General features: G+C 41.4%; 1 protein-coding gene across 3 annotated transcripts in view; it reads left to right on the top strand.

Annotated features, from left to right (window-relative positions):
* The window catches only part of usp40 (ubiquitin specific peptidase 40), a 114,652-nt gene that overhangs the window by 25,720 nt on the left and 61,621 nt on the right, over nt 1-27,311 (top strand). For all 3 annotated transcript variants that reach the window (XM_048598590.1, XM_048598591.1, XM_048598592.1), the window contains 7 exons: nt 6,828-6,974; nt 11,091-11,234; nt 14,987-15,115; nt 17,262-17,366; nt 18,221-18,328; nt 19,805-20,132; nt 24,305-24,386. In XM_048598590.1, coding sequence (XP_048454547.1) covers nt 6,828-6,974; nt 11,091-11,234; nt 14,987-15,115; nt 17,262-17,366; nt 18,221-18,328; nt 19,805-20,132; nt 24,305-24,386 — 1,043 coding nt within the window. The remainder of the gene's footprint in view (nt 1-6,827; nt 6,975-11,090; nt 11,235-14,986; nt 15,116-17,261; nt 17,367-18,220; nt 18,329-19,804; nt 20,133-24,304; nt 24,387-27,311) is intronic.

Consider the following 27,311-nt stretch of genomic DNA (forward strand, 5'->3'; position numbering starts at 1 on the left):
CCAGTTGAGGCCTCATTTTTTTTAAAAATGACTAGCATCCTCTACAATAAATGTCATCTGCTTTCTTAATTGTTCCGCCATCTTCAAAGATTTGTGTACGAAGACCCTCCGGTTTCAGCCATACCTCCTGTTGCTAACACAATTCCAGGTTCAAGTCTCTCAGCCCAAAGTTTGGGCATAAAACCAAACACTGACACTCCACTGCAGGACTAGGTGAGGGCTGCACTGTTTGAACTGCCTATTTTGGATGAAATGTTAAATCAAAGCCTTGCCTACCTATCTAGAGGGATGTAAGAGAAACCATGACCCAATTACACCAATTCAAAAGCCCACTAGCTAGAGACGGAGTTGAATTATGGTAGGCTTTGTAAATGAACTGATCATCCAGAGGCAAAAGAGGAATAGAAATTGCTGGAAAGGCTGAGCAGGTCTGGCAGCATCTGTGGAGAGAAATCAGAGTTAACGTTTCGGGTTCAGTGACCCTTCCTCAGTACTGATGGTAGCCAGGAAAATGTTTGTTTTTATGCAGAAGATAGAGTGGGTAGAGGACGTAAGGAATAAACGATAGGTGGAGATAGAGCCCAAAGGGAGAGAAGAACAGTTAGACCAAGGAGTGGATAACAGTCAGCCCAGGAGAATGAATAGCTACTAATTGGGACAATTATTGGCCAACAATGGGTGGTGTGTGATAACAAGGCCTGGTGTGTCAGGGTTGGGGTAAAGACATGGGGGAAGGTGCTTCCAGGCCTAAATAACTGAACTTGATGTCAAGTCCAGAAGGCTACAGTGTTACCAAGCAGAAAATGAGATGCTCTTCTCCCAGCTTGCACTGAGCTTTGCTGAAGTACTACAGCAAGCCTGAGAGGGATGTTACGCAGGGAACAGTGTGGTGTATTGAGCTGCAGTGATCATCCAAAGACCCAGGCTAATACTCTGAGGACAAGGGTTCAAAATCCCTTTAGGGCAGTTGATGGAACTTCAAATTTAATTTAGAAGTCTGAAATTGAAAACTTAGCTCCAAAAGCTATCATTGATTGATTGTCATCAAAACCCACAAGGTTCACTGAAGGTCTTTGGGGAAAAAAAAAATCTCCCGTCCCCGATTCCAGACCCAGAGCAACGTGGTTGACTCTTAACTGTCTACGACGGCAGTTAGGGATGGGCAACAGATGCTGGATTTGCCAGTGATGCACACATCTGATGAATAATTTTTTTGACAGATGTGTCCCCTGTGTCCTAGCTAATATTGATTTCTCAATTAAAAATAGAAAGAACAAATAAAGTAGTCATTATCACAATGCTGAGATAACAAGGTGTAGAGCTGGATGAACACAGCAGGCCAAGCAGCATCAGAGGAGCAGGAAGGCTGACGTTTCGGGCCTAGACCATTCTTCAGTTGAACACGCTAGGCTCATATCTGCTGGAGTTTAGAAGACTGAGAGATGACTTGATTAGAACATGTAAAATCCCAAGGAGTCTTGACTGTTGTGGAGTAGATGCAGAGATGAGAGGTTATTTTCTAAAGAAGGGTCTAGGCCCGAAACGTCAGCCTTCCTGCTCCTGTGCTGCTTGGCCTGCTGTGTTCATCTAGCTCTACACCTTGTTATCTCAGATTCTCCAGCATCTGCAGTTCCTACTATCTCTGAAACATTATCACAATGCTGTTTGTCGGAGCTTACTGTGTGTATTGCCTGCTACATTTCCTACATTATAACAGTGAATACATTGGCTGTAAAGCACTCAGATTTTGAAAATGAGGTATAATGGCAAAATGTGAAATTGCCCATTTTGACAGGAAGAATAAGTGGAAGCAAGTTATCTAATCGGTGCATGATTGCTGATGTCCAAGATGCAGGAAGGTTCTTAGTTAGTCCCAGTGCATGAATTGCAAAAATAATAATTAGGAAAGCTAGTGGAATTGTATTGTTTATTCAAGCAGAAACAAGTACAAAAGTAGGGATGTTATGTTCCAGTTATACATGATGTTAGTGAGGACCATTTAGAGTATTGTGTACAGTATTAGTCATCTTAGAAAAGGAAGGATTTTAATGCTTTGTTTTGGAAACAGTTGAGCAAAGGTCTTAGACAAAAACCTGGTAGATTGCCTTAAAAAAGAGTTGAACACGCTAGGCTTGTATCTGCTGGAGTTTAGAAGACTGAGAGATGACTTGATTAGAACGTATAAAATCCCAAGGAGTCTTGACTGTTGTGGAGTAGATGCAGAGATGAGAGATTGAGTAGCTTAGCCCTAAGAACTCCAGAGTTTAGAAAATGAAAGGAGATCTAATTGAAGTCAGTATGATGCTAAAGGGATTGATAAGATGGATGTGGAGATGTTTTCAAATGGTGGGGCAATCTAGTACAAGAGGTTGCACTTTTAGGATAATGGATAGCAGATTAAAACAGATGAAGAGAAATTACTTTTCTCAAAGGGTCAAGAATCTGTGGAATTCATTATCCAAGAGTGTGGTGGATGACAGAACATCGAGTAAACTTGAGGAGATAAACAGATTTTTAATTAATAGTGGGGTGAAGGGATATGGAGAGTGGGAAGGGAAATGGAGTTGAGGCTCAGATGAGAGCAGCCATGATCATGATTAAATGACAGAGCAGGCTCGAGCAGCTGAATTCCTGATCCTAGTTTCAATGTTCTTCAGTTTTCTATAATGGCATAGTATATAAATAGATTTGTTGAAAAATAAAAGGTGGTCCATTTAAGGTAGAGATGAGACTTTTCCCTCAGAGGTCATGGGTCTTTGGATTGTTCTTTCAAAAGGTGGTTGAGGCAGAGTTTTAAGACAGATTCTTGATAAGCAAGGGTATGAAAGGTTAATGGGTGGTAGGTGATAATGTGGAGTATTTATAACAGCTACGATCTCACTGACAGTTCAAACTCGACAGGCATTTTGGTCCACTCCTCCTAATTTGTATGTATTTCAGCATTGACTCGTATGTGCAGTATTGTCATAATTCAAATGAAGTTGCTGCAGTTATTAGTCCTTGTGACTGACTGAACAGAAAAATCACAGTAAATATTGAAGTAAAAATTTGCCATGTGAGGTTGGCCATTTTGGTAGGAGCACTTGAAAAGCAGTTAAATACTGACACTGTAAAATGCTGTAGTACAGGAGGTCGTAGTGTCCTCATTGATGAAAAAATGAGCATGCAGGAACAGCAAATAATTACAAGAATGAGAAATTCTGCACTTTTAATTAAAATTTACTGACCTCCACTTCCCCTTGGCTCCCATCACTGCCTCTAAAATGAGCAGGGAGAGAGTCTCAGCCTAGAAAATGTTCACTGAAGTAAAGCTGGGAGCAGGCTCGTGGGAGCCCGTTTGGCTTTGCCTCAGCTCGGTATTGGTTGCTGTCGTTCATCCCACTTAGCGGTCACAGACTGCTGCTGGGCATTCGACGGAGCCATAGAGTTCAGTTGGCAGAGGTTTGGAGAAAGAAGCAATGGTGGTCAAGTCTCCACCAGTTGTATTGAATTGGCACCAATTTTTTGAATGTCACAGTTTTGTTCTCTGCCTGCTGAAATGAAACAGCACTCAACAAATAGCCATTGAAAAGAGCTGCTGGAAAGGAATGCAGAATATCGCACACTTCAAGTTGTGCTAGAATCAAAAGCCTGTGTATTTTCAGCAATATTTATTACCAACTTCCAGTCATGTTGCCTGGCCATTCTGGGACTGTGGGTCCCCAGGTAGGCTTGGTGTCACTAGATGGCTGTTGGAAAGTCCAGGGCAGTGGATGATTGGAGGGTGAGGTAGAGGTTTGGGAAGAGGAACTGCTATATGAGTGAGTGGGGAGGAAGCAGCTGGGAAGAGTTTGGGCTGAATGGACTGTTTCCATACTGTATTACTCTAAGAGGGGCTGTGTTAGGGAGGTGTTTTGGGAAGAGATGCTGCGGCATGTTGCACAAAAGGATTTGGGAAGAGGACTTCCCAAGTGAGTGAACCAAGGGAAGGGTTTTGGGAAGCTGTGTGCACACTTGTGTGTGAGGCTATGGAAAAGTAGCTGAATGTGATGTATGTGGGGGCAAAGGGAAGAGGGACTTTATTGGATCTTCTGTAACTAGGAAATTTAGGGACCTTGGCTTAAAACTACATACGTACATAAAATATTTTTACCCAAGTAATTTGTAAATATTCAGGCTTTATTTGTCAATCATTAATATTTGAACTTTAATTATACAAGGAGTGTTATTATGCTACTTTTTTGCTGCTTTGCTTTTGCTGTCATCAGGGGTCATGTGAATTTTCAAGTATATAAAAAAAAATTTGTTCAGAGGATGCACATGTCACTGACAAGACCAGTATTTGTTGCAGTGGAGGAGGTGATCGTGTGTTAAAATGAATTCAAGTTGGAAAATAGTTTGTGCAGCACTGCTGTAGTCTTTTGCTTTGCAATACATAATACAGGAAGGTCATGTTAGTATGGCCTTCTGACCTCAGCTGAGTTCTTGGAATGAGACAAATAGGCAAGGGGCAACGATTCAGGTGCAACAAGTTGTGTTCATTAAGTAAATGATTTGAGCAAAAATGTGTACTATACAGGACAAGCTGCTTTTGATTATGCTGCTCAGAGCTGTGTGAATGTGGCTGATGGTATCCTCAGTTCTCTCTGATATCTTCTCTTTTGTGCCTGTTCCTTGTCTGTAGTAAGGTCCTGAAGGCCTCCACTTTTGTAGCCTACTGTCTACGTGGCTACCTGACCCCTCGACTAAATGAGACCTGTTGTGAGCTTTGCAAACATGGGCTTGGTTGGGTGCAGTTGGTACTTTGTTTTCTATGTGTAGCCAAAAGGATATGCTGCGTGATTTGATCCACCAGTTTATGGTTTGAAAGACCTAAACATTCTGGGAGTATCATACTGGGACTAAAATGCACTACATCTGCAATGTCAACATCTATGTCAACCATCTACTTCCTCTTCCTTCAAATAATGATCCACCAGCTGCACCTAATAGCCCATTGCATTCTGCTGAAGAACCTTGTAATGTGGGCCAGAGTGGTAAATTATATATTCCTTATTTTATGAAACTCTTTCTCCAGTAGAGCAGCTTTTAATGTTTAATGCTATTGGATTTTATCCTTTACAATGTTCTGACTGCAGGAATAGGTTCTAAGTATCCAGCGTTTCAATACAAAGGGCAGGACCTCACTTTATTGTCCACATTGCATAAATGTCCTGATTCTTTTATAAAGCAGGCAATCCTTTTGATCCTCTGCAATGCTACGGGGGATCTAATACGTAATGTTAATAATACTCGAGTTGTACATGCTGTGCATATCCTGTTAACAAAGTGCATTTTCTGAGTCATAATAATGAGTCACGTTTTTATGTCAATCTGTCTTGGTTGTAGCACACTGACTTCTGAGCCAGAACTTAACCAGTTCATGGTTGATCTGAGAGTGCACAACATCATAGGATTGTTGCAGCATAGAACGAGATCATTTGATCTATTGTGTCTGTGCTAGCTCTTAACAAATTTCCTAATGCTTTTCTCCCTATAATGCTGCACATTACTTAGTTTTCAGATAATATTCAGTTCCTTCTCGATGACTTGATTGAAACTACCTTTACCACACTGTCAGGCAATGCATTCCAGATCTTAACCACCCACTGTAACAGTTCTTGTCACCATTGCTTCTCTTGCCAGTTAACTTAAATATGTGCCCCTGGTTCTCAATCTTTCCACCAATGGGAGTGTTTTTTTCTATCTACCTTGTTCAGACCACATTAAATGCAGAAACCTTGATCAAATTTCCCAGCTTCCTCTTCTTTAAAGAAGACATTCCCAACTTCTTCAAACTAAGTAACTGAAGTTTCTCAACCTTGGAACCATTCTCATTAATCTTCTCTGCACTTTGTCTAACTTAATTCTTCCTAGAATGTGATATCCAGAACAATATGCAGTACTCCAGTTGCAACATGAAAAGATGAGGTCAAGCCAGTTTTTAATATTTGTTCAACAGAACCTCCTTTTATTTTATGTATATATAGTATTTGCCCTATTAATAAAACCTAAAATGCTAGACGCTTTAAGTGTTCTCAACCTGTCCCACACTTTCACTGATTTATGTGCATGTACTTCGAATTACTTCATACTTTTCTGTTTTGAATTTCTTTTGCCACTTGTTTCCACATTCCATTAAATTGTAAATGTCCTTCTGAAGTTCTGCACTATATAATAATAACTCTGCTTGAAAAATTCAATTAATGCGTAATGTGAATCTATATGTAAGCACTTACAGAATTTATTATCAGCTGTCTGTCAACAGTAGTTACAGTTTCTGCTGTCTAGTTGATGCAGTGGTATGAAAAGTGTAGTTATAGCATAACCATTGCTCACAACCACTCATATGCTTCTATGCTTTTTTCCATAATTGAATTCCAGATTGTTTCTGAGGCAGAAAATCCCATTCTCTTGATATTTAGCTTTCCAATTCCCAAATATTAGCTGCATGGATTTCTGAGCTCAACCCATTTTCTCTGTTCAAATTACAGCCCTGTTATTAACTGCTGTCAGGCTGGAGCCTACATGCGGTTTCTCGTCTCCTCTGTCCTCCTTGCTCCTCAGTTCATGCCCAGTCCATTCCCACTGGAGAATAAGATATTAAACAGCCAAGCTCAATTTCCTGCTCCGGGATAGTTTGACTATACCGCATGTTTCTCATTATTTTGTTTCATACTTGCATTTGTAATTTGTTCCCTTCATTCTTTTATTCCTAAATGCACCTTTTTGATGTTCTTTATTCTTTAAAAATATGTTCTCCCTATAGTAACTTGTTCTCATTGCCTCTGTGGATACCATCATGGCAGGAGGACTTCCTGGACTTGACTGTAGCTGTGAAAGGTGTCCGTGGACTGGAAGAAGCTTTGTGTACCTTCTATGTTGAAGAAGAACATTTTGATAATGATAATCTCTACCACTGTGGAAGGTGTGAGAAATTGGTTAAAGCAACTAAGGTAAGCTTGCCATAGCACCTTAAGAATATCTTTGATCTCGAGATCCTGTAGAGTGCTAGATGGTAGGCTGCACTCCCCAAGTATAAATAGCTCACAATATAAAAGAACCGTCAGGATTGCTCAAACGTTACTGGGGCAATTTTAACCTAACTTGCTGGATGGGAAACCTATGGGATCAGGTTAAATGATTTAATGTCTAACATTTCTTCCTATTGAAGTCAATGAATACAGATGGGTGTGGTTTAAAAACCACCATTGCATCCATTCCTGTCAATTTTCTGAGTGGTGGAATAATTTAGAGTTGATGTCATTGGCAGGATGCATAGTGATCTTGATCCTGTGGTTTTCTCTTTGCAGTGAGTTAAAATTGCAACAACTGTGGACTTGTTAACCAGAACAAACCATGTTATATACAGCAAACTTTGTTTTAACTACACCTTATGGACCAGCGCGCTCAATAAACCGGCAAAAATTATATACTTCAAATACTGTGATGTTTACTGTATTATTCTGTCCAATTATTATAGTTTTTAAAATTTATTTGCCTCAATTTAAGTGTACTTGTTCAATTGAATGGCCAAATGAAATATCGACAGTTGATTCAGTTCCATGTCAATTTCTCCTCCAATTCCGCAATGTCTGCGTCGTCAGTAAGTAGGGTGAGTGAGAAGTCTCTCTTGTTAAGTTTTATTCGAGGCAAAGTTGCAATATTATTTAATAATTTATGCTGCATATGATGTATAACAGTGATGTGTATAACGCCTTACATTATGTTTCTGTTGTTTGGTGTGTGTTTTCACATTGATTATGCGGGCCTCTTGATTTTCCGGATTATTTAATCAACCGACACACTCCTGGTCCCATCAGTGTGGTCTAATAAAAAGTTTACTGTATCTTAACATATGCTGTTTCGATGCACAAATTGACCAAATGAAGGAGAGAGATGGTATAAGCTCTGAATTCACCATATTCTGCTGGTGCTCTTAGTTTGTCTCACATATACAGTATCTTGTCCTTTGCCTCCCTTTTTCGTTAAAGAGTTACTGGGTGAATACATGGAACTCAACAGCGGACACTGGTATTCAACAATGTAAATACATTTTTAATAATGTTGTATTGCAATATCAGTTGACCCACCAGGGCTGTAATGGAAAATATGTAAACTATTGAGTTTGTTCCTTGCATATAGTAAATTTATCATTAAATATTTATAAAATATCTCTGCTGTTTTTATTAATTCCTGCCTGCATTTTCTTCATTATTTTCTGCATCTGCTTTAGCAGTTTCATTTTGATGCACCTTTCATTATTTTTCCTGTTTCTTTCTCAATCCTTAAATTTAATTAGTTAGGGAAGTATGGTTACCATTAGCCACTAACGTTCAAGAAGTCCTTTTCAGGCTGAAGGTTGGAGGAAAAAGTAGGAATAATTGCAGATGTCGTGAGGTGCTCTGCTCCAGCAAGATTTTTGATTCTGTATGTTTGTTTTTATTGCATTGCATTTGTATCCTGTTGCATCTTTTTGTTTTTATTTATTTTTAACTATAAATAAATTGCATCAAAATGGTTAGCCTAAATGTAATAGCAGGCATGATTTCATTTTCTGAAATAAAGACACTTTCTTGCCAGTTGTTTGAAGTTGATAGTTAAATTCGTGTTTCGCTAATCCATACACACCAGAGAATAATGAACAATTTCAGTTCCCAAGAGATTTCATCTATTCCAGGAGTCAATCAATTGGGAACACACAAATATTGAGGAGAAAGCTTGAGTTGTAGCTACAAACCTTCTCCAACAGGTGTGACTAAATTGCTAGCACAAGTTTTTAATGGAGTTCTGTGTTTTTTGTAAATTCGTCCGTAGGATGTGGGTGTTGCTGGCTGGCCAGCATTTATTGCCTGTCCCTAGTTACCCTTGAGAAGGTGGCGGTGAGCTGCCGTCTTGAACTGTTGCAGTTCATGTACTGTTCGTTGACACACAATGCTGTTGGGGGGGCTGGAGGGAAGGTGTGGGGGGTGTGTTCCAGGATTTTCATCCAGCAACAGTGAAGGAACGGTGATATATTTTCAAGTCAGGATTGTGAGTGGCTTGAAGGCGGTGGTGTCCCCATGTATCTGTTGCCCTTGCCCTTGTCCTTCTGGGTGGAAGTGGTCATGGGTTTGGAAGGTGGTGTCTTAGGACTTTTGGTGAATTCCTGCAGTGCATCCTGTAGATACTACACACTGCTGCTACTGAGCATTGGTGATGGAGGGTGTGGATGTTTGCAGATGTGGCGCCAATTCTTTCATTGGATAAGGCCCCTTCTGTTCCAACAGAAGAGGGGAGGCAATGGCTTTGTGGCATTATTGCTCGACTATTAATACAAAAACACAGTTAATGTTCTGGGTACCGGGTTCGTGTCCCACCATGGCAGATGGCAGCCAGTTTCACTAATGTTCTTCAGGGAAAAAAATCTGCCGTCCTCACATGGTTTGGCCTACATACGACTCCAGACCAACAGCAATGTCGTTGATTCTCAACCACCCTTTGAAATGGCCTAGCAAGCCATTCAGTTGTATCAATTGCTAGGAAGACTCAACAAAGAAATGAAGCTGGATGGACCACCTGGCATTGACCTAGTTACTGAAAACGGCAACAGCAAACATAGCTCTGTCAATGCTACAAAGTCCTCCTAACTAACTAACAACTAGTGTCAAAATTGGGAGAGCTGTCCCACGGACTGGTCAAGCAACAGTCTAACATAGTCATACTCATGGAATCACACCTACAGACAATGTTCTAAACACTGCCATCACTATTCCTGGATATGTCCTGTCACATCTGCAGGACAGACCCAGCAGAGGTGGCAGCACTGTCATATACCAGTAGGAGGGAGTTGCCCACAGAGTTCTTAACGTTGACTGTGGATCTCATGAAAACTCATGATTTCAGGTTCAGCATAGGCAAGGAAATCTGCCGATTTCATGTAGTCCTCCCTTGGCTAATGAATTGGTGCTGCTCCATGTCGAACAACACTTGGAGGAGGCACGGAGGGTGGTGAGAGTGCACTATGCAGTCTTGTTTTAGGATTTCAATATCCACCTTGAAAAGTGGCTTGGCAGCAGTGCTACTGATTTAGAACTTGCAGCTATGACAGCAAACTGGTCAAGACTGGATCTGCAGCAGATGGTGAGAGAAAGATGTAGTTGACTTCGTCCTTGCCAATCTGCTGGCTGCAGATGTATCTGTCCACGATAGAATCAGTAAAAGTGACCACCGCACAGTCGTTGTGTGGATGAAGTCCCACCTTCACATTGAGAATACCTTCCATCCTGTTGAGTGGCGCTATCACTGTGCCAAATAGGACAGAGTTTGAACTGATGTGGCAACTTGACTGAGCATCTGTGAGGCATATTCCTACTCCTCCACTGCCATGAAGCCAAGCAATCACTCATGGCTCAATGGAGAGAGCAGGAGGGGATGCCAGGAACAGCACCTAGCATATCTAAAAATAAGAATCAACCCAGAGAAGCTACCAAACGGGACTACTTGCATGTCAAACAGCATCAACTGCAAGCCATAGACCGATTGTAGCCAAGCTACAAGTTTCAAAATTAACGACTTCCATTTAATGTGGAGATGAGATGTCGTCTTCTCTCGGAGGACCACAAATCTTTGGAATTCTCTACCACAGAGAGCAGTGGAGGCTGGGTCATTAATTATGTTTGAGGCTGAACTGGTTAGATGATTAATCTATAGGGGAATAAAAAGTTATGGGAATCGGGTTCGGCAGAAGAGTCATACCGGAGATGAAACATTAACGTAGTTTCTCTCGCTCCCTCCACAGACGACACCAGACCAACTGAGTTTCTCCATCATTCTGTGTTTGTTTCAGATTTGTACCTATATCATATCAAGTCGTGTTCTAAGAATTATAAAAGTATGGCAATATTAAAGGAACAGTGTGTATACTTTGAACTATGAACAATGGACAAAATTTGAAGCCTTGCTGGTGAGGTTTTAGTTTTGTAGCTGAACGTCATTGGCTCTTGTATAGGGTGTAATTCTGAAAAGCAGATTTGATTGGTTGCATGAGTTCAGTTTAACAGTGCAATCTGTCCCATGCTTTTGTTTTGCAGTCAGCGAAGCTACGGCATCTCCCCACATTCCTCACCATTTCTTTACTGCGTTTCAACTTTGATTTTACCAAGTGTGAACGTTACAAGGAAACAGGTTGTTACTCCTTTCCGATCAGGCTGGATATGCGGCCCTTCTGTGAGCAGGTGGGTCATGGTTTCTGCTTCACTTTTAAAGGTTCAAGATCATCTTGAATGCTGTTGACTCTGCTGATTGCTGCAGTGTTTTTCCATGGATGGTTTAAAAAGTATCTCCTTTCTTTTGCCGAGATAAGTTGAAAGAAAGCATGTATTTCTGACAAAAGATATCATAACCCAAATCCTAATATCCCCTGTGAGGCTCAGTGAATTTATGTAATGAGTAGCGATGAGTACCTCCTCTACCAGTGCACCCCCTGCTCTAGGAGGTTTCGGGGTTGATTGCTGGTCTGTATTGTTAGCTGATTGTAGTTGGAACAGCAATAAGAATCTTGACAGCTGGCCTCACTCTGTGTGGGCATCAGAATCTGGTCCTTTGAGGCTGACATCCAGCTGGAGCACTTGCATGAATAAATAAGCGGTTAGAATTGTTGCTATGATATAAAGACAACCACCATATCTTGACTTTTTTCTCCCTTTTGGAGTAGTAATGTAGCTGAGATATTTAACCACTCTCTTTAATAAATCCCAATTGATCTATTTCATGCAACAGTTTATTTCCAGCTATGTTGTTGCTGAAGAAATATTTTGGTCATAAGTCTTTGCCTTTCATGGTCCACAAGGCAGAGTAATGAGATTAGATGTTGTGAACATGTAGAAAGGTGCAGCTATGTGCTCAGACTGATATAGAAACAAAGGTGTAGCTGCAGATTGAGTCAGAATTGTATTCTGAGGTTTCACTAAGTTTGGTGCAGCCACAGCCTCGGATCAGACTGAAAAACAGAACTTGCTGGAGAAAAAGTTGCTTGACTATGGAATGGCAATTGGGTGCTGATAGCAGCAATGAAGTTTTTTTTAAGGTAAAACGTATTGAGTATTTTCTGTTAAAGCTTTATCAATGTAATGCAACCATTAACAGTGACAGTGGCATCCTGTGCTTCAGCTGTGTTCACATTTTCGAAGTGGCATGATTGCACCACATCCAAAGTTAATTACTTTTCCTATTTATGTTAATCCTGTGATAGAGTTTTCAATAGTCAATGTGAAGTTGCCTAAAAATATCAAGTAGGAGACCAAGACCAGAAGGATGTTAAAGCTGATTTTCTTTAGGCATATTGACTGTTGAGACTTTCACACTGAGCAGCAGATCCATGGCCGTATATATAAACTTCGCAATTAACATAGAAACATCAAAGATAGGAGCGGAGAAGGCCATTCAATGAGCTCACTTGGCTGCTTTGCAATATAGGGCTGGTTTGCAATACAGAGTGATGGCAACAACGTTGGTTTCAATTCCCGCTCTAGCTCAGGTTATCTTAAAAGTCTGTCCTTCTCAATCTCTCCCCTTCCTGAAGGTCTGGTGATCCTCAGGTTGAACCACCACCAGTTGTCTGTCTAATGAGAGAGCAGCCCTATGGTTCTGTAGGACAATGACATCTTTACATTTTACTTTTGGTAGTACTTATACCTTTAGTCAGTATAGTACATGCCACGCTATTTAAATAAATAGGGGCAAGGTAGTTTGTTGTTCTGCACAGCCAGTTTTTGTTCAATGGACCTGCACAGTACTTTTCAGGCTGCTGCCTGGTCTTCTACATGTGCAACTTTGACCAGAACGTCCTTGGGGCTCGATGCTAGTCTGGTCGAAAGTGAAGTTGCAAAAGTTTTTTAAACTGCAAAAACAAGAAAGCTTCTGGAGCAAACGGAATCTCTGAAATTCTGAGATACAGAGGATATGCATGACTAGTACAACTATCCAACCTAATTTCGCTCATCCGTGAAGAAACGCACATACTGTGGGAATCTGAGGTGCTGTATCCAAGAAGGGAGACAGTCCAATTTCAGTAACTACCGAAGAATATTTCTGCTGTTAGTCAGAGGGAAAATTACTGCCACGATCCTCCTCACCTGCTTCTTTGCAGTGGGTAAAGCACTCCTTCTAGAGTTGTACTGTGGTTTTTTGCAAACGAGAAAGACCTCAAATATGATCTTCACTGCATGGCAAATTCAAGAAATGCAAACAACAGCACCTACTGCTGTACATACCACCTTTTTTCAATTTTGTAATGCATTTGAATGTCAACTTGAAAGCCAATAGAATATCCTCCTCTAATTTGGCTGTTTTTATAAACTTGTCACCAATGTCCACTTACTCCTTGATGACATGCAATCTGTCAATCTTGCCACAGAATCACCAACAATCCTTACCTCAGTGGTGTGAAGAATGAGAACCAAACTATTGCAGACAAGAAGCTGTTCAAATTGTGCTGCCTTCACTTAAAAGTTGAAGTCATTCCAACCTTGATCATTGGGTTCCAGCATGTAGATAATGCATGTGCGCACACTCGCTCAGAAACAGATCCACGTCGTTGGTGACACCTTTTTTGCAAGTAAGTAAGAAAATACGTCTTTCACTGAATACTCAGAAAACGAAGATCCTCATCCAACCAACTGCTAGAACAAAACATCTCGATCATTTGATTAAGATAATGTTTTGCCCTGCAAAACTGGACCATTTTCTTTATCATGGGAGCCTCCTCTCGACAAGGGCAGACCTAGACAAGAAAATTCATCATTGTCTCCAATTTTCCAGCTCGCCCTTCAGCCAACTGGGGAAAAGAATACTTGAGGACGAAGATCTCAAACCCAAGACTGAGGTTATATGGCTCACTTGGCCACATGATTTCTGAGCTTCTATATGCTTTGCAGACTTGGATAACCCTATAGCAGGCATCTTAAAACAGTGAAGGCTTATCACGTTCTTTGGATGATCTTCTAAATTGTGTGGCAACAAAGGGATACTATATTCTTGCAAGCCATCATGCCTAGTATTGAGGCAGTAATTACAAAACCAGCTCTTCTAGGCCAGGCATGTTATTCATATGCCTGACCTCATTTGCTGTACTCAAGACTTTTGTGATAGGGGACTCTTAAGAAGATAGCAGAAACACTTCAGAGATGCTTTGAGGATATCTGGAAAGAGGTCAAGCATACTTGCCAGTCATGGGAGTCCCTGACATGTGAATGGCCAAAATGAGGAAATCTAATTCAGAAAGGCTCTGAATACATCATGGGACTTTGTCAGGAATTTGCAGAGACGACATTGAGGCATTGGAGGGAGCACAGAAACCTCCCAAAATCCATCTACCCTACTCTTCATGGACCACTTACTCCATATGTGGCAAAGTGCAGACTGAACCATCATTATCAACAACCTCAGAAACCTTAGACGTGGAGTTGAAGGAAGTTATCCTTGATCCAAGGGACTGCCTAAGAAAGTTTGAGACAAAAATAAATTCTAACTACCCATAACTGATATGTTGACTGAGTCACTTTGAGACATTCTGAGGATGGGAATGAACATAAATAAATGCAAGTTCTTAATTTCTAGAAAGATTTTGACCATACTGCTTGATATGCCATTGGTCACAATAGAAAAAAAGACAATAGGTTTATTTTAAATTAAGGTGTAAAATGATTTGAAGTGTTTGAAGCAGATTTTAATCTATAAACTCTTAAATTTCTTTCCTAATTTTTGCCTCTGCACATTTCCCATCTTTAAGACATTGCTCAAGATTGACCCCTTTGACTTAAACAATTAGTAGCATGTTTTAATATTGCCTGCTGGCATTATTTCTCTGAATTCTGTAAGACATGTTAGGATATGGTACTGCATTAAAGATGCCATATTAATGCACATTGCTATAATAAATAACTTCTTTTGTTGAAAATCTCTTCACCTTCCTTGTTTTGCCTTACAGGATAATCTCCCAGATTCTGAATACGAGTATGATCTCTTTTCTGTAATCATCCACAAAGGAGGTTGTTACGGAGGGCATTACCATGCATACATCAAAGATATTGATCAACTGGGCACTTGGTTCTCTCTAGTGAGTCAATTACTATAAAAACAGTTGTTGTTGCTGTTCACATATTTCATAGTGTTAATGAATGTCTCTAACCTTTTTGCTTAAAATATTTATCCCAAGAAGCCTGTGTCTTCATTTTAGTTGTTTTGACTAAGATTAAAAAATATGTTTCTTGTGACTTATGACATCTCTTGAGTTTGTGGCCATACTGTCATTGTTCTGCCACCCATCAGTCTGGTCTATCCAGCAATTTGTCCGTAACATTCCAGATTATTGTCTCCTAAACATCTGTGATAGTGTTTTACTTCTGGTTGGCTAGAATTTTTAAGTAAAAACATTCCTGTAGGAAGGACAGTTTTGGAAATAAATAAGCCTCAGGTCGGTTGTTAAATGTGATCAAAGTTTTTTAGTTCCTCTTTGTAAAAATTGTCATAAGTTGAACCTGTCTTGCCAATCATTTAGAGGATTGTGGGTCTGTACCTCAGTGCCATTGACCCAGTTTTTTTCTCCCTATTTCTTGATAACCTTATGTAACAAAAATCAATTGATTTTAGCCTTGATAACTTCAGTTGACAAGGGACCCACTGTATTTTGTGAGGCAAGATCCAGAACTGCGCTGCCTTTTGTATGAAAAAGAGCTTCCTGATTTCACTCCTAGAGGACCAAATTCAAATATTAAGATAATTCCCCTTATTCATGATTACTCTGTCAGAATAAATAATTTCTCTATCCCATTATCATGTGAAAATCCCACTATCATTTTAAATTGGATCACCTGTCAACCTTCTAAGCTTTGTTAAATGCCAAGCAAGTTTGGGGGTCTTGTAGTGTGGTGAATTCAAGTCCCTACCCTCTCCAGAGGTGTGTCATTACATCTCCAAACACAGATTACAAAATATCTACAAACAAGTTTCGGCAACAGATCCTCATACATATACTCTTTAAACATGGTGTCGTTCTGGTGATTCGGTATTGTATCTTCTCCAAGACCAGTATTTGTTTTCATAAGATGCTGTGCACAAAACTGAACTCTGCTTCAGATGGGGCCTGACCAAGACTCTGAACAACTGAAGCATCAATTCCTCACTTTTGCATCTAATCTTCTTGAAATAGAGGCCATCATTAGCCTTTTAAATTATTCTTTGCGTTTGTGATCTAGCTTTCAATATCTTTGTAGATGGGCATTTGAATCATTTTGCTTCGCCATAACTCCTAATCTTTCGCCATTCAGGAAATTTTCTAGTTTGATTTCTCAACATCTAAGGTTACCGCATCATGCTCCTGTATTAAACTCTGTTGATCATCATTTCAACTGTACGCATAATCTGTTTATGGTCCTTTGAAAACTTCTTGCTCCAATCTACACAATTTGCTGTACCTATTCACTTAGTGTCATCTACAAACTTAGAGATGCAGCTCCCTATTCCTTCATTTGTCCTTTTAAGTTGTATGATGAAAAGTTGAGACTCTAGCGCTATAGTACCTCAAATGGGGAACACCAGTTCTCTCATCTGCCAATCAGAAACTGTTCCCTTTTATCCTTAACTCTCCTTCTCCTAAATTTCAATCAATTACTGAGTCACATCACAAGGTTACCTTCAATTTCATGCATTTACCTCATTTTTGCTCATTTTATGTGAAGCTTTTTCAAATGTCTTCTGGACACTTATATTGGCAGAATATTTAGTCACTCCCCTATCTACCTTGCTCATGATTACCTCAAAGAAATTTCCAATAATCAGTTGGATGTGACGTAGACTTCACTCATCTATGACACGCTTTGATTAGTTATTACTTGTTGAATTGGTGAGCAAGCCTGGACCTCAACTTAAGCCTGTAAATGAATCAGTTTTGAGTGTGTCACAGTCTTGCTGTGTCTTGCATAGCTTCAATTAATTTTCCCACAACTGACGCTAAACTGACAGGTCCATATTTCTGTTTCCTCCTTCCCATATTCTTTTAAATTAAAGCCTGGCATGTTGAATGTTTTAATCCAAAGGCATAATTTCCGAATCTAGAGAGCTTTGAAAACTTGTGACCAAGTTACCTGCAATGTCCTTATGAGTTTCTTTTTATTCCCTTATTTAAATTTTTTCCCAATAGTTCACACCATGCCCAATTAAAGACCCAGTGATAACTTGTATCTAGAATGTGCTTTTCTTTATAGGATGAGCAGACGGCGGTAGTCAACTCATCAAAAGATTCAACAAATCAAGACAACTTGCTGAAATTGGGGGATCCTGTAGAAGTCTTGAAAGCTATTTTAGTGCAGGTATTGTATTCCATAAGGATATCCTTGTGTTTATATCACAGCTATTCATAGCCTATTGCACTGTGACTCTCTATTAGAAGGCTATTTCAATAATGATCCAAGATGTGAAAATGTGAAAACACATGAGCTCCAAAGTAAAATGTCAGATTTTGTTTGATAATACTCAAGTTAACTATTTTAAAGAAACTATATAAAAGTACGTTGTTGTACATAACTCCTTTAGGCTCCAACCTCTAATCCCAGGCTAAATCGATCAGATAGATTATGTGGGAGCAAATTACTGCAGATGCTGGAATCTGAACTGCAAACAAAAAATGCTAGAGAACACAGCAGATCAGGCAGTATCCGTGGACAGAAAGCAAGCCAATATTTCGGGTCTAGGTGACTCTTCTTCAGAGCTTCATCACACCTTACTTCAGCTTTGATGAAGAGTCATCTAGACTCAATGTTAGATTTTGTGATTGTGCAGTTTATGAAAGCAGTGAGCTTGATTGGTTGAATGGCTTTTTTTTTCATTGTTTTGACTAGTCAATCTCCTGAGATCTTTTTTGCACAAATTGTATGTTGTATAACAGTTCAGTCTCAGTCTGTATTAGGTGCCTCACAAATGCCTTTGTCTTGGAGTTAACTGGTAACTTGAATAATTAAACTGTCATTGATGTTTCTTGCCCTATACCTCAGGTGAGTGACGTGCAGCAGCTTGATAGCTACCTTTCCAACTGGAGTCTTGGTAATTCAGATAGCAAGGACTACTTTGCTGTTGCTGTCATGATGGACTTAACAATGGGCTGAAATGTTTGTTAGTACTTTTAACACATTTGCTGTATTGTATTCCCATCTCTGTTCACATTTAGGTGGGCCCTGATGGTGTACTGGTAGATCAACTGGGTCAAAAATTGCTGGAGAAAGTTGGTGTTGCATGGAACAAAAGATACCGCAAGCAACATGGACCTTTAAGGAAGGTAGGAGACTGCACACTGTGATATTGTTTTTGATGCATGCAGGGAATGTGACCTTTGATGGCTGGATCAGAGTTTATTGCTCATCCCTACTTGAGCTTGCGAAGGTAGTGGTTACCTGCCTTCGTGAACGCATGGAGTCTAATTGGGGTAGGTACACCCACAATGGTGAACGCAAAGGGACAGAGTTCCAGAATTTTGACCCAATAACACTGAAGAAACAGTGATATATTTTCAAGTGAGGATGGAAAGTGTATTGGAGAGGAACTTGCTGGCGGTAGTAATCCCATATATCTGCTGCTTCTGTCATTCTAGATGGTAGTGGTCATACGGTTGAAAGGTGCTATCCAAAGAACCTTGGTGAATTTCTGTAGTGCATCTTGTATATGGTATAGACTGCTGCTAATCAAGATGTTGGTGGAGGGAGCGAATGTTTGTTGATATAGGCCAATCAAACAGGCTACTTTGTGTCAGTTTTCGAGTTTCTTCAGGGTTATTGGACCTGCATGTGTGCAGGCAAGTGGGGAGTATTCCATCACACTCCTGACTTGTGCCTTATTGATGGTGGACAGGCTCTGGGGAGTCAGCAGCTGAGGTATTTGCTGCAGGATTCCTAGCTTATGACCTGCTCTTGTAGCCACTGTATTTATGTAGCTTGTCCAGTTCAGTTTCTGGTCAATAGCAACTCTCAGGATGTTGTTAATGGGGGATTTGGTGATGGTATGCTATTAAATGCTAAAGGGCAATGATTAGATTCTCTCTTGTTGGAGATGGTCATTGCCTGGCACTTGTGTGACAGGTGTGTTATTTGCCACTTGTCAGCTGAGACCTGAAAGCTCTTGCTGCGTTTTATTGTGGCCGTGGACTGCTTCAGTGTTTGAGAAGCTGTGAATGGTGTTGAACATTCTACAATCATCAGTAAACATCCTCTTGATATCAAGGTCAGGCATCGTCTCCTTACCTTTGGAGTTCGCCACTTCTGTGCATGTTTGGACCGTCGGCCGTAATGAGATTAGGAGCTGAGTGGACCTGGCAGAATCCAACCTGAGCATCAGTGAAATGTTATTGTGCTTTAAATGCAGCTTAAATGTAGTTTGTTAGCACTGCTGATGACACTTCCATCACTTGGTTATGATTGTGATTAGACTGATGGAATAGTATTTGACCAGGGTGGATTTATTCTGCCTTTTGTGGACAGGACAAATCCGAGCATTTTACCAAGTTGCTGGGTAGGTGCCAGTGTTGAGGCTGCAATTCAAATTGCAACTGAATTCAAATTCAATTTGCTGTGGTGGTACTATGTTCTCAAAACATTAGCCTGGGTCTTTGGATTACTATTCCAGTGATATTACCACTACAGCACCACCTTTCCCAGATAGGTGTATCAGAACTGTTACTCATCTGGCTCTTCTGCTCAATCTTAATGCTGCTCTGTGGTTGTTCTAAAGTTCTATTGTACTCTTCCCTCTTTCATTTCAGTTTTTGGAGAGTCACCCTGATGTGTTTCTGCTCAAAGCGGATGGAACACGAGTTGCTGTAAAACAGACTGACCATGACTTTTCAGGGCAACAGCCCAACAAATCCAAAATCGAGAAAGCACAGACAGAAAATTGCAAAGCCAGCACTGCGCATGCTGACAAGACAGAAAGACACTCCAAGATACCTACTTCTGAAGTATACTGGTTTGATTTTGATGATACCCAAGTGCGGCCTATCCAAGAGAAAGACATTGAGAAGCAATTTGAGGGCAAGGAGTGTGCCTACATGCTGTTTTATAGAAAATCTCAACTACAGCGACCAGCAGAGGGTATGATAAATCAAAGGTTCAATTAAATTGCAGCAGAATTTGGGGATGGAATGGTATAATAATGGTTGCCAGTCAGTTTCTTCAGGAACTTGGGCTAAAACAATTTTTGACTCTTGTTGCTCCTCTGAAATTGAGCACCGTTCCTACCAAATACTATGTTCCTTAGCTATCAACTCCATTCTTTTCCCTGACAACTGCCTCAGGCTGGACTAGACTGTTGCAGCCTTATTATCATATTTGACCCTGACACAAACTTCCAGGCGCACATCTGTAACATCACTACGTCTGTTTATTTCCATCACTGTAACATTGCCCAACTCTCTTCTTGCCTCAGCTCATCTACTGCTGATCTCTTATTCTTTCATTCCTTTCTTATCTCAATCTTGATTATTTGACCAACCTCCTACTTTCCACTCTGCGGAGACGTGAACCCATCCAAAACCCTGCTGCTCATAATCCTAACTTGACACCGACACAGCTCCGCCCACAGCCGACGCCGACACAGCTCCGCCCACAGCCAGCACCTCCAGAGGAGACAGCAGCACCCAGCCCTGCCGAGTCTTCACCATCCCCCCCAGACCTACCCCTTACTGAGGACGAACGGTCAGTCCTCAGCAAAGGGCTCACCTTTGTCCCCCTCCACCCACAGATCAACGAATACCGCTCACGCTTGGACATAGAGCAGTTTTTCCGCAGCCTCCGCCTCCACGCTTACTTCTTTAACCGTGAACCTAACCCCCCCTCTACTGACCCCTTCTCCCGCTTCCAACACACCCCCTCCTCCTGGACACCACCCCAAGGCCTCCTACCCTCCCTCGACCTCTTCATCTCCAACTGCCGTCGAGACATCAATCGCCTCAACCTCTCCACCTCTCTCACCCACTCCAACCTCTCCCCCGCAGAACGTGCAGCCCTCCGCTCCAATCCCAACTTCACCATAAAACCCGCGGACAAGGGAGGCGCAGTTGTAGTATGGCGCACTGACCTCTACATCGCCGAGGCCGGACGCCAACTCTCCGACACCTCCTCCTACCGCCCCCTTGATCATGACCCCACCCCTGAGCACCAAACCATCATCTCGCAAACCATCCACAACCTCATCACCTCAGGTGACCTCCCACCCACGGCCTCCAACCTCATCGTTCCCCAACCTCGCACTGCCCGCTTCTATCTCCTTCCCAAAATCCACAAACCTGAATGCCCTGGTCGACCCATCGTCTCCGCCTGCTCCTGCCCCACCGAACTGATCTCCAACTATCTAGACTCCATTTTCTCCCCCTTGGTCCAGGAACTCCCTACCTATGTCTGTGACACCACCCATGCCGTCCACCTCCTCCAGAACTTCCAATTCCCCGGTCCCCAACACCTCATCTTCACCATGGACGTCCAGTCCCTCTACACCTGCATTCCCCATGCAGATGGCCTTAAGGCCCTCCGCTTCTTCCTGTCCTGCAGGCCCGACCAGTCCCCCTCCACTGATACCCTCATCCGCTTAGCCGAACTCGTCCTCACACTCAACAACTTCTCTTTCAATTCCTCCCACTTCCTACAGACAAAGGGGGTAGCCATGGGTACCCGCATGGGCCCAAGCTACGCCTGCCTGTTTGTAGGTTACGTGGAACAATCCCTCTTCTGTACCTACACCGGCCCTAAACCCCACCTGTTCCTCCGTTACATTGATGACTGTATCGGCGCCGCCTCGTGCTCCCACGAGGAGCTCGAACAGTTCATACACTTCACTAACACCTTCCACCCCAACCTTAAGTTTACCTGGACCATCTCTAACACCTCTCTCCCCTTCCTGGACCTCTCTGTCTCCATATCGGGCAACCACCTAGAAACCGATATTCATTTCAAGCCCACCGACTCCCACAGCTACCTAGAATACTCCTCCTCCCACCCACCTTCCTGCAAAAATGCTATCCCCTATTCCCAATTCCTTCGCCTCCGCCGCATCTGCTCCCAGGATGAGGCATTCCACTCCCGTACATCTCAGTTGTCCTCGTTTTTCAAGGACCGTAACTTCCCCTCCTCGGTGGTCGAGAACGCCCTCAACCGTGTCTCCCACATCTCCCGCACCTCATCCCTCACACCCCGTCCACGCAATAAAAACCAAAAAAGAATCCCCCTCGTCCTCACGTACCACCCCACCAACCTCCAGATCCAACGCATCATCCTCCGACACTTCCGCCATCTGCAATCCGACCCCACCACCAAAGACATCTTTCCCTCCCCACCCTTATCTGCTTTCCGGAGGGACAACTCTCTCCGTGACTCCCTTGTCCGCTCCACACTCCCCTCCAGCTCCACCACACCCGGCACTTTTCCCTGCAACCGCAGGAAGTGCTACACCTGCCCCCATACCTCCTCCCTCACCCCCATCCCAGGCCCCAAGAAGACTTTCCACATCAAGCAGATGTTCACCTGCACATCTGCCAATGTGGTATACTGCATCCGCTGTACCCGGTGTGGCTTCCTCTACATCGGGGAAACCAAGCGGAGACTCGGGGACCGCTTTGCAGAACACCTACGCTCGGTTCGCAACAAACAACTGCACCTCCCAGTCGCGAACCATTTCAACTCCCCCTCCCATTCCTCAGACGACATGTCCATCCTGGGCCTCCTGCAGTGCCACAACGATGCCACCCGAAGGTTGCAGGAACAGCAACTCATATTCCGCTTGGGAACCCTGCAGCCCAATGGTATCAATGTGGATTTCACAAGTTTCAAAATCTCCCCTCCCCCCACCGCATCCCAAAACCAGTCCAGCTCGTCCCTGCCTCCCTAACCTGTTCTTCCTCCCACCTATCCCCTCCTCCCACCTCAAGCCGCACCTCCATCTCCTACCGACCAACCTCATCCCGCCCCCTTGACCTGTCCGTCCTCCCTGGACTTACCTATCCCCTTCCTAACTCCTTACCTACACTCACCTTTCCTGGCTCCATCCCCGCCTCTTCGACCTGTTTGTTTCCTCTCCACCTATCCTCTCCTCTATCCCTCTTCTATCCGCCTCCCACTCTCTCCCTATTTATTTCAAAACCCCCTTCCCCTCCCCCTTTTCTGATGAAGGGTCTAGGCCCGAAACGTCAGCCTCTCTGCTCCTATGATGCTGCTTGGCCTGCTGTGTTCATCCAGCCCTGCACCTTGTTGTCTTGTATTAAGTCCTGTTAACTTGTCAACCTGAATGGGTTTCTGTGCTTCTCTAATCTTCAGTGATATCTTGCTGTATTTATTTTGTCTAACAATATATGGTTGACTTCCACTCATTAACGTGCTTATACATGATTGATCACAATTCTGCTGTCTGTTGATAGAGAATGTGATCTTTAAGGGGCTAATTATTCATGTAGTGATAGCGCATTTAATGTTTCCAATTAATAATTTGAGCTAAAACTAAAGTGATATGCTGCCACTTTGCACTGCAGCATGCCCAATGTGATTGTCATGAACCTCAAAGTACTAGGAAAGCATTGCCAAATTCACCATTAATTGAACAAAATTGGGACATTGCCAAAGCTTGCATGTTAAAATGAAAATGGGTTCAGGTATATTCTAATAATCATGCAACGTTTTGCTAGAATGGATCCAGCTCATATGTGGAATTTCATAACCGGAGACTAACTTCTATCAATGGACTCTTAAGACATCCAAAGGGGAATTTGGAAGAAACCTGTCTTTACATAACGAAAATGGAACTTGTTACTACAGAGAATGGTTGAAGCAAATATCATCAATGTGTGTAAGGGAAGCTAAACAAGCAAATTGGGGAGAAGGAGAACCTCGGGAAGCAACAAATAAGTCTCAGTGATGGGTTTAGGTTAGAAATAATGGTAGAACATTTTGAGTTGTGCATAAACACCAGTGAGGTTTTGTTTGAGATACATATTCTCTGATGTCCTGTGCAAATCACAAATCTTCAAGGGGGTTGTCATTGAGGTAGACAGCATTGCATCTTTTAAAGAAAGGAACGTTTGAAGCAGAGGTAGGTATGCAGCCATGGGTGTAGTGGAGATGTGAAGTAGTATAATTAATTACTTACAATTGATTTAGCAGAGTTGATCCAGATTGGTGGTTTCTTACATCTCATGCTGATGTAATGTGAGCCATGAAAATTTGTTTTTTGTTCCCCAAGTAAAACATTAAGTTTGTTTAATTTTTACGTGTTCCTATAGCTCGAGGAAACTCAAGGTACAAAGTACCTCCTGACTTGCTGGAAGAGATAGCCAACCTGGATGCCAGCCTTCAAAAACAAAGGTAATCTCTGCAGAAATGTGAATTAGAGTTGTGTTCTAAGAGATCACTGCTTGGAATTGAATTGTAAATTTTTTTAAAAATAATTTTATATTTGAGACTACAAATAAGCAAATGACAAAAATTGAGAAATGAATTCAATAACATGGGGTTTGGCCATAAGGAAGATCTGTAAAGAGCAGCATAGGGAAATATCGGTGAGGGTGCAATCCATGGTCTCACTTGCCAATCACTGCAGTTCTATTCATCGAATGATTACCCACCAAATGTAGGTTTGAATAAGCCTAAATTTCACAGGGACAGAAGAAAATAATTCTGAAATACTGAACAGATTAAAGTCCAAGTTTGGGAAGCAAGTGAATATTTTACTAACCCATTTCATCACCAGTACCTTCCACTGAAGTTTCAAAATTATTAGTGAGGCAAAATGAATTGATCACAAGTGTCCATTAATCATTTGATCTAATTGTGATTTAAAAACCCTTGAAATTAGTAAAACATTTACAGCTCATTCAAAGATACAGCCCGCCATCTCCCTGCCTTTTGATCTAAGCTTAGTGAATGTAACAGTTCATTTGACTTCTACAAAACCAATCTTTCTAGCAGTGAGTGTTATTAGAAAAACATTGATCATGAATCAAAACAGGTGACTTGTAATTGTGCTGTTTCAATTGATTTCAATTGATACAGTTTGATTCCTTGAGCATAAATTATCCTTCAAAAATGTGTTTATTTCTCAATTAAATTTTTCTGACCCGAAACAAAAATTTTTAAATTTTCATCCGTTGTTTTTAATGCATAATTCAGAAAAATAATATCAAGGTCAAAACTACTGAAACATCAAGAAGTTACTGAAATTTGAATAAAACAGAAAATGTTACAAACAGTGAGCAGATCAGGCAGCATCCACTGAGAGTGGATGTTAATGTTTCATTTTAAGAACTGGGATAAGTTAGAAATGTTAGTAATTTAGAATAGGTTTTAAGCAAATAAAAAGAGGGTGGGAAGAGGTTCGGAAAAAGAACAAGTGGTAATGTGTGTTGGTGTGGAGACAGAAGAGATTACATGACAAAAGAGTTAACAATGCAATGTCAAAGGAAGTGGTAATGACAGAATGGTAAACAGGCACTGTTCAGAAACAAGTGTAAAACTAAAATCTGTGAAGCTGACCAAGTGGGGGCAGAAGTTGCACTCTGAAATTTTTAAATTCATTATCGAGTGTGGAAGGCTGTAATGTCTGTAATCAAAAGATGAAGTGCAGCTGAAGGCTGAGGACAAGGAGGAGACTGTGCAAATGGATGGAGAATTCTAATGACAGGAACTGGAAATTTGTAGCCATACTTGTGAACTGAACAGGGATGTTCGTAAAGCGTTCATCCAGTCTATGTTTGATTTTCCCAATGTACTAAATGGTTGAGCTGTTCACCATGTAAATTTATTTAGTCATGAGAAAGCTGTCTTTTTTTTTCTCCCGAAAAAATCTTTTATTCAATATTTGCCACAATATTATTGATTGGGCTTTGGAAAACAGCGATTTTTTTGTTTTTTTATAAAGACATCTTTTAAATTGCCAACTGATTCAGTGCACCAAAGTTTGTAATTTGTTCAGATGGTAACAGATAATTAAACTTCCAACAAATTTTTCTAGCAATAGATTTCAAGTTTATATTTATTATTCCTGAATGCCGCCTTACCATTATGATTTAAAATACCATTTACCAATCGTTTTGGCAATGCAAAATTGCTGGGCAAGATAAATTATATTCCTTGTTATAGCTACTGCCTTAACTTCAGTGATGTGGTCAACGTTTCCTCGGTAATAGAGAGCTGGAAATAGGATGCCAATACTGTGACTTGGAATTTAAAGCACAAAAACAATCTTTGGAGCCAACCTTCTGTGCTGGTGTTTATGCTGTACGTGAGCCTCCTCCCTCCTCTGCATGTAATCCTATCGTTATTTCTTCTTGTTTCTTTTTTTTTCTCCCTCCTGTTTATCTAACTTCTCATTAAATGCATCTGTGCTATTCTCCTCAGCTACTAATGTGACAAGTTCCACATTGTGACCATTGTCTGGGTAAAGAGGTCTCTCTCCTGAATTCCTTGTTAGATTTAGTAGTGACATCCTGATACTTAATGTCTTCTAATTTCTCATGCATGAAAACAAATAGATTTGACTATCTCAATGCACTCTTAGCTGGTCTCCTATTCTATTCCACTATCCACAGATTTGAGGACTTATGCAATGCTGCTGTCTGTATCCTCACTCATATTAAGTCCTGTTCATCTATGAACCCTCTGCCTGCTACACTGGATACAAATTCAAGCTATTGCTTGATCAGAAATTCTCATCTTTGTTTTCAAATGTCTCTATGGTCTTTTCCCTCCCTACTGCTATAATCTTTTCTAGTCTCGAAATCCTGTGTGATGTCTATTCTCATCTACTTCTGTTCTCCTGAGCATACCCGATTTTAATTGCTCCGGTGTTGGTGGTATGTCTTCCATTGTGCCTAAACTGTTGAATTCTATCCCCACACCACTCTGCTTTGCACTTCTCCCTTAGGGCACTTGTTGAATTTTTCTTTTGTATAGAACTTAATAATCATCTGACTTGGTATCTCCTTATGTGGCTTGTGACCTTTTTTGTTTGATAGTGCTCCTCTGAGATGCATTCAGTCACTTTTTATAAATACAAGTTGTTGTTCCCTTTGTCAACCCCACCAAGTTGCTACACTTTTAAAGAACTCTATTACCAACAATGTAACTTAAAGGAAAAGGATGACATGCCTTTCATAAATTTACTCCTCTTTTAAGGTGCAGGCACAATCAAGATGGAACGCAGCTTTTGATTTTTAAGTATGGTCAATCTTAGTAAATTAGGAACTATATCTCCTGCAGTTTTGCTAAATGGCTCAAGAAGTACAAAAGCAA

Source organism: Rhincodon typus, chromosome 7 (genome assembly GCF_021869965.1).
Source record: "Rhincodon typus isolate 14 chromosome 7, sRhiTyp1.1, whole genome shotgun sequence".
NCBI classification, from domain to species: Eukaryota; Metazoa; Chordata; class Chondrichthyes; order Orectolobiformes; family Rhincodontidae; genus Rhincodon; species Rhincodon typus.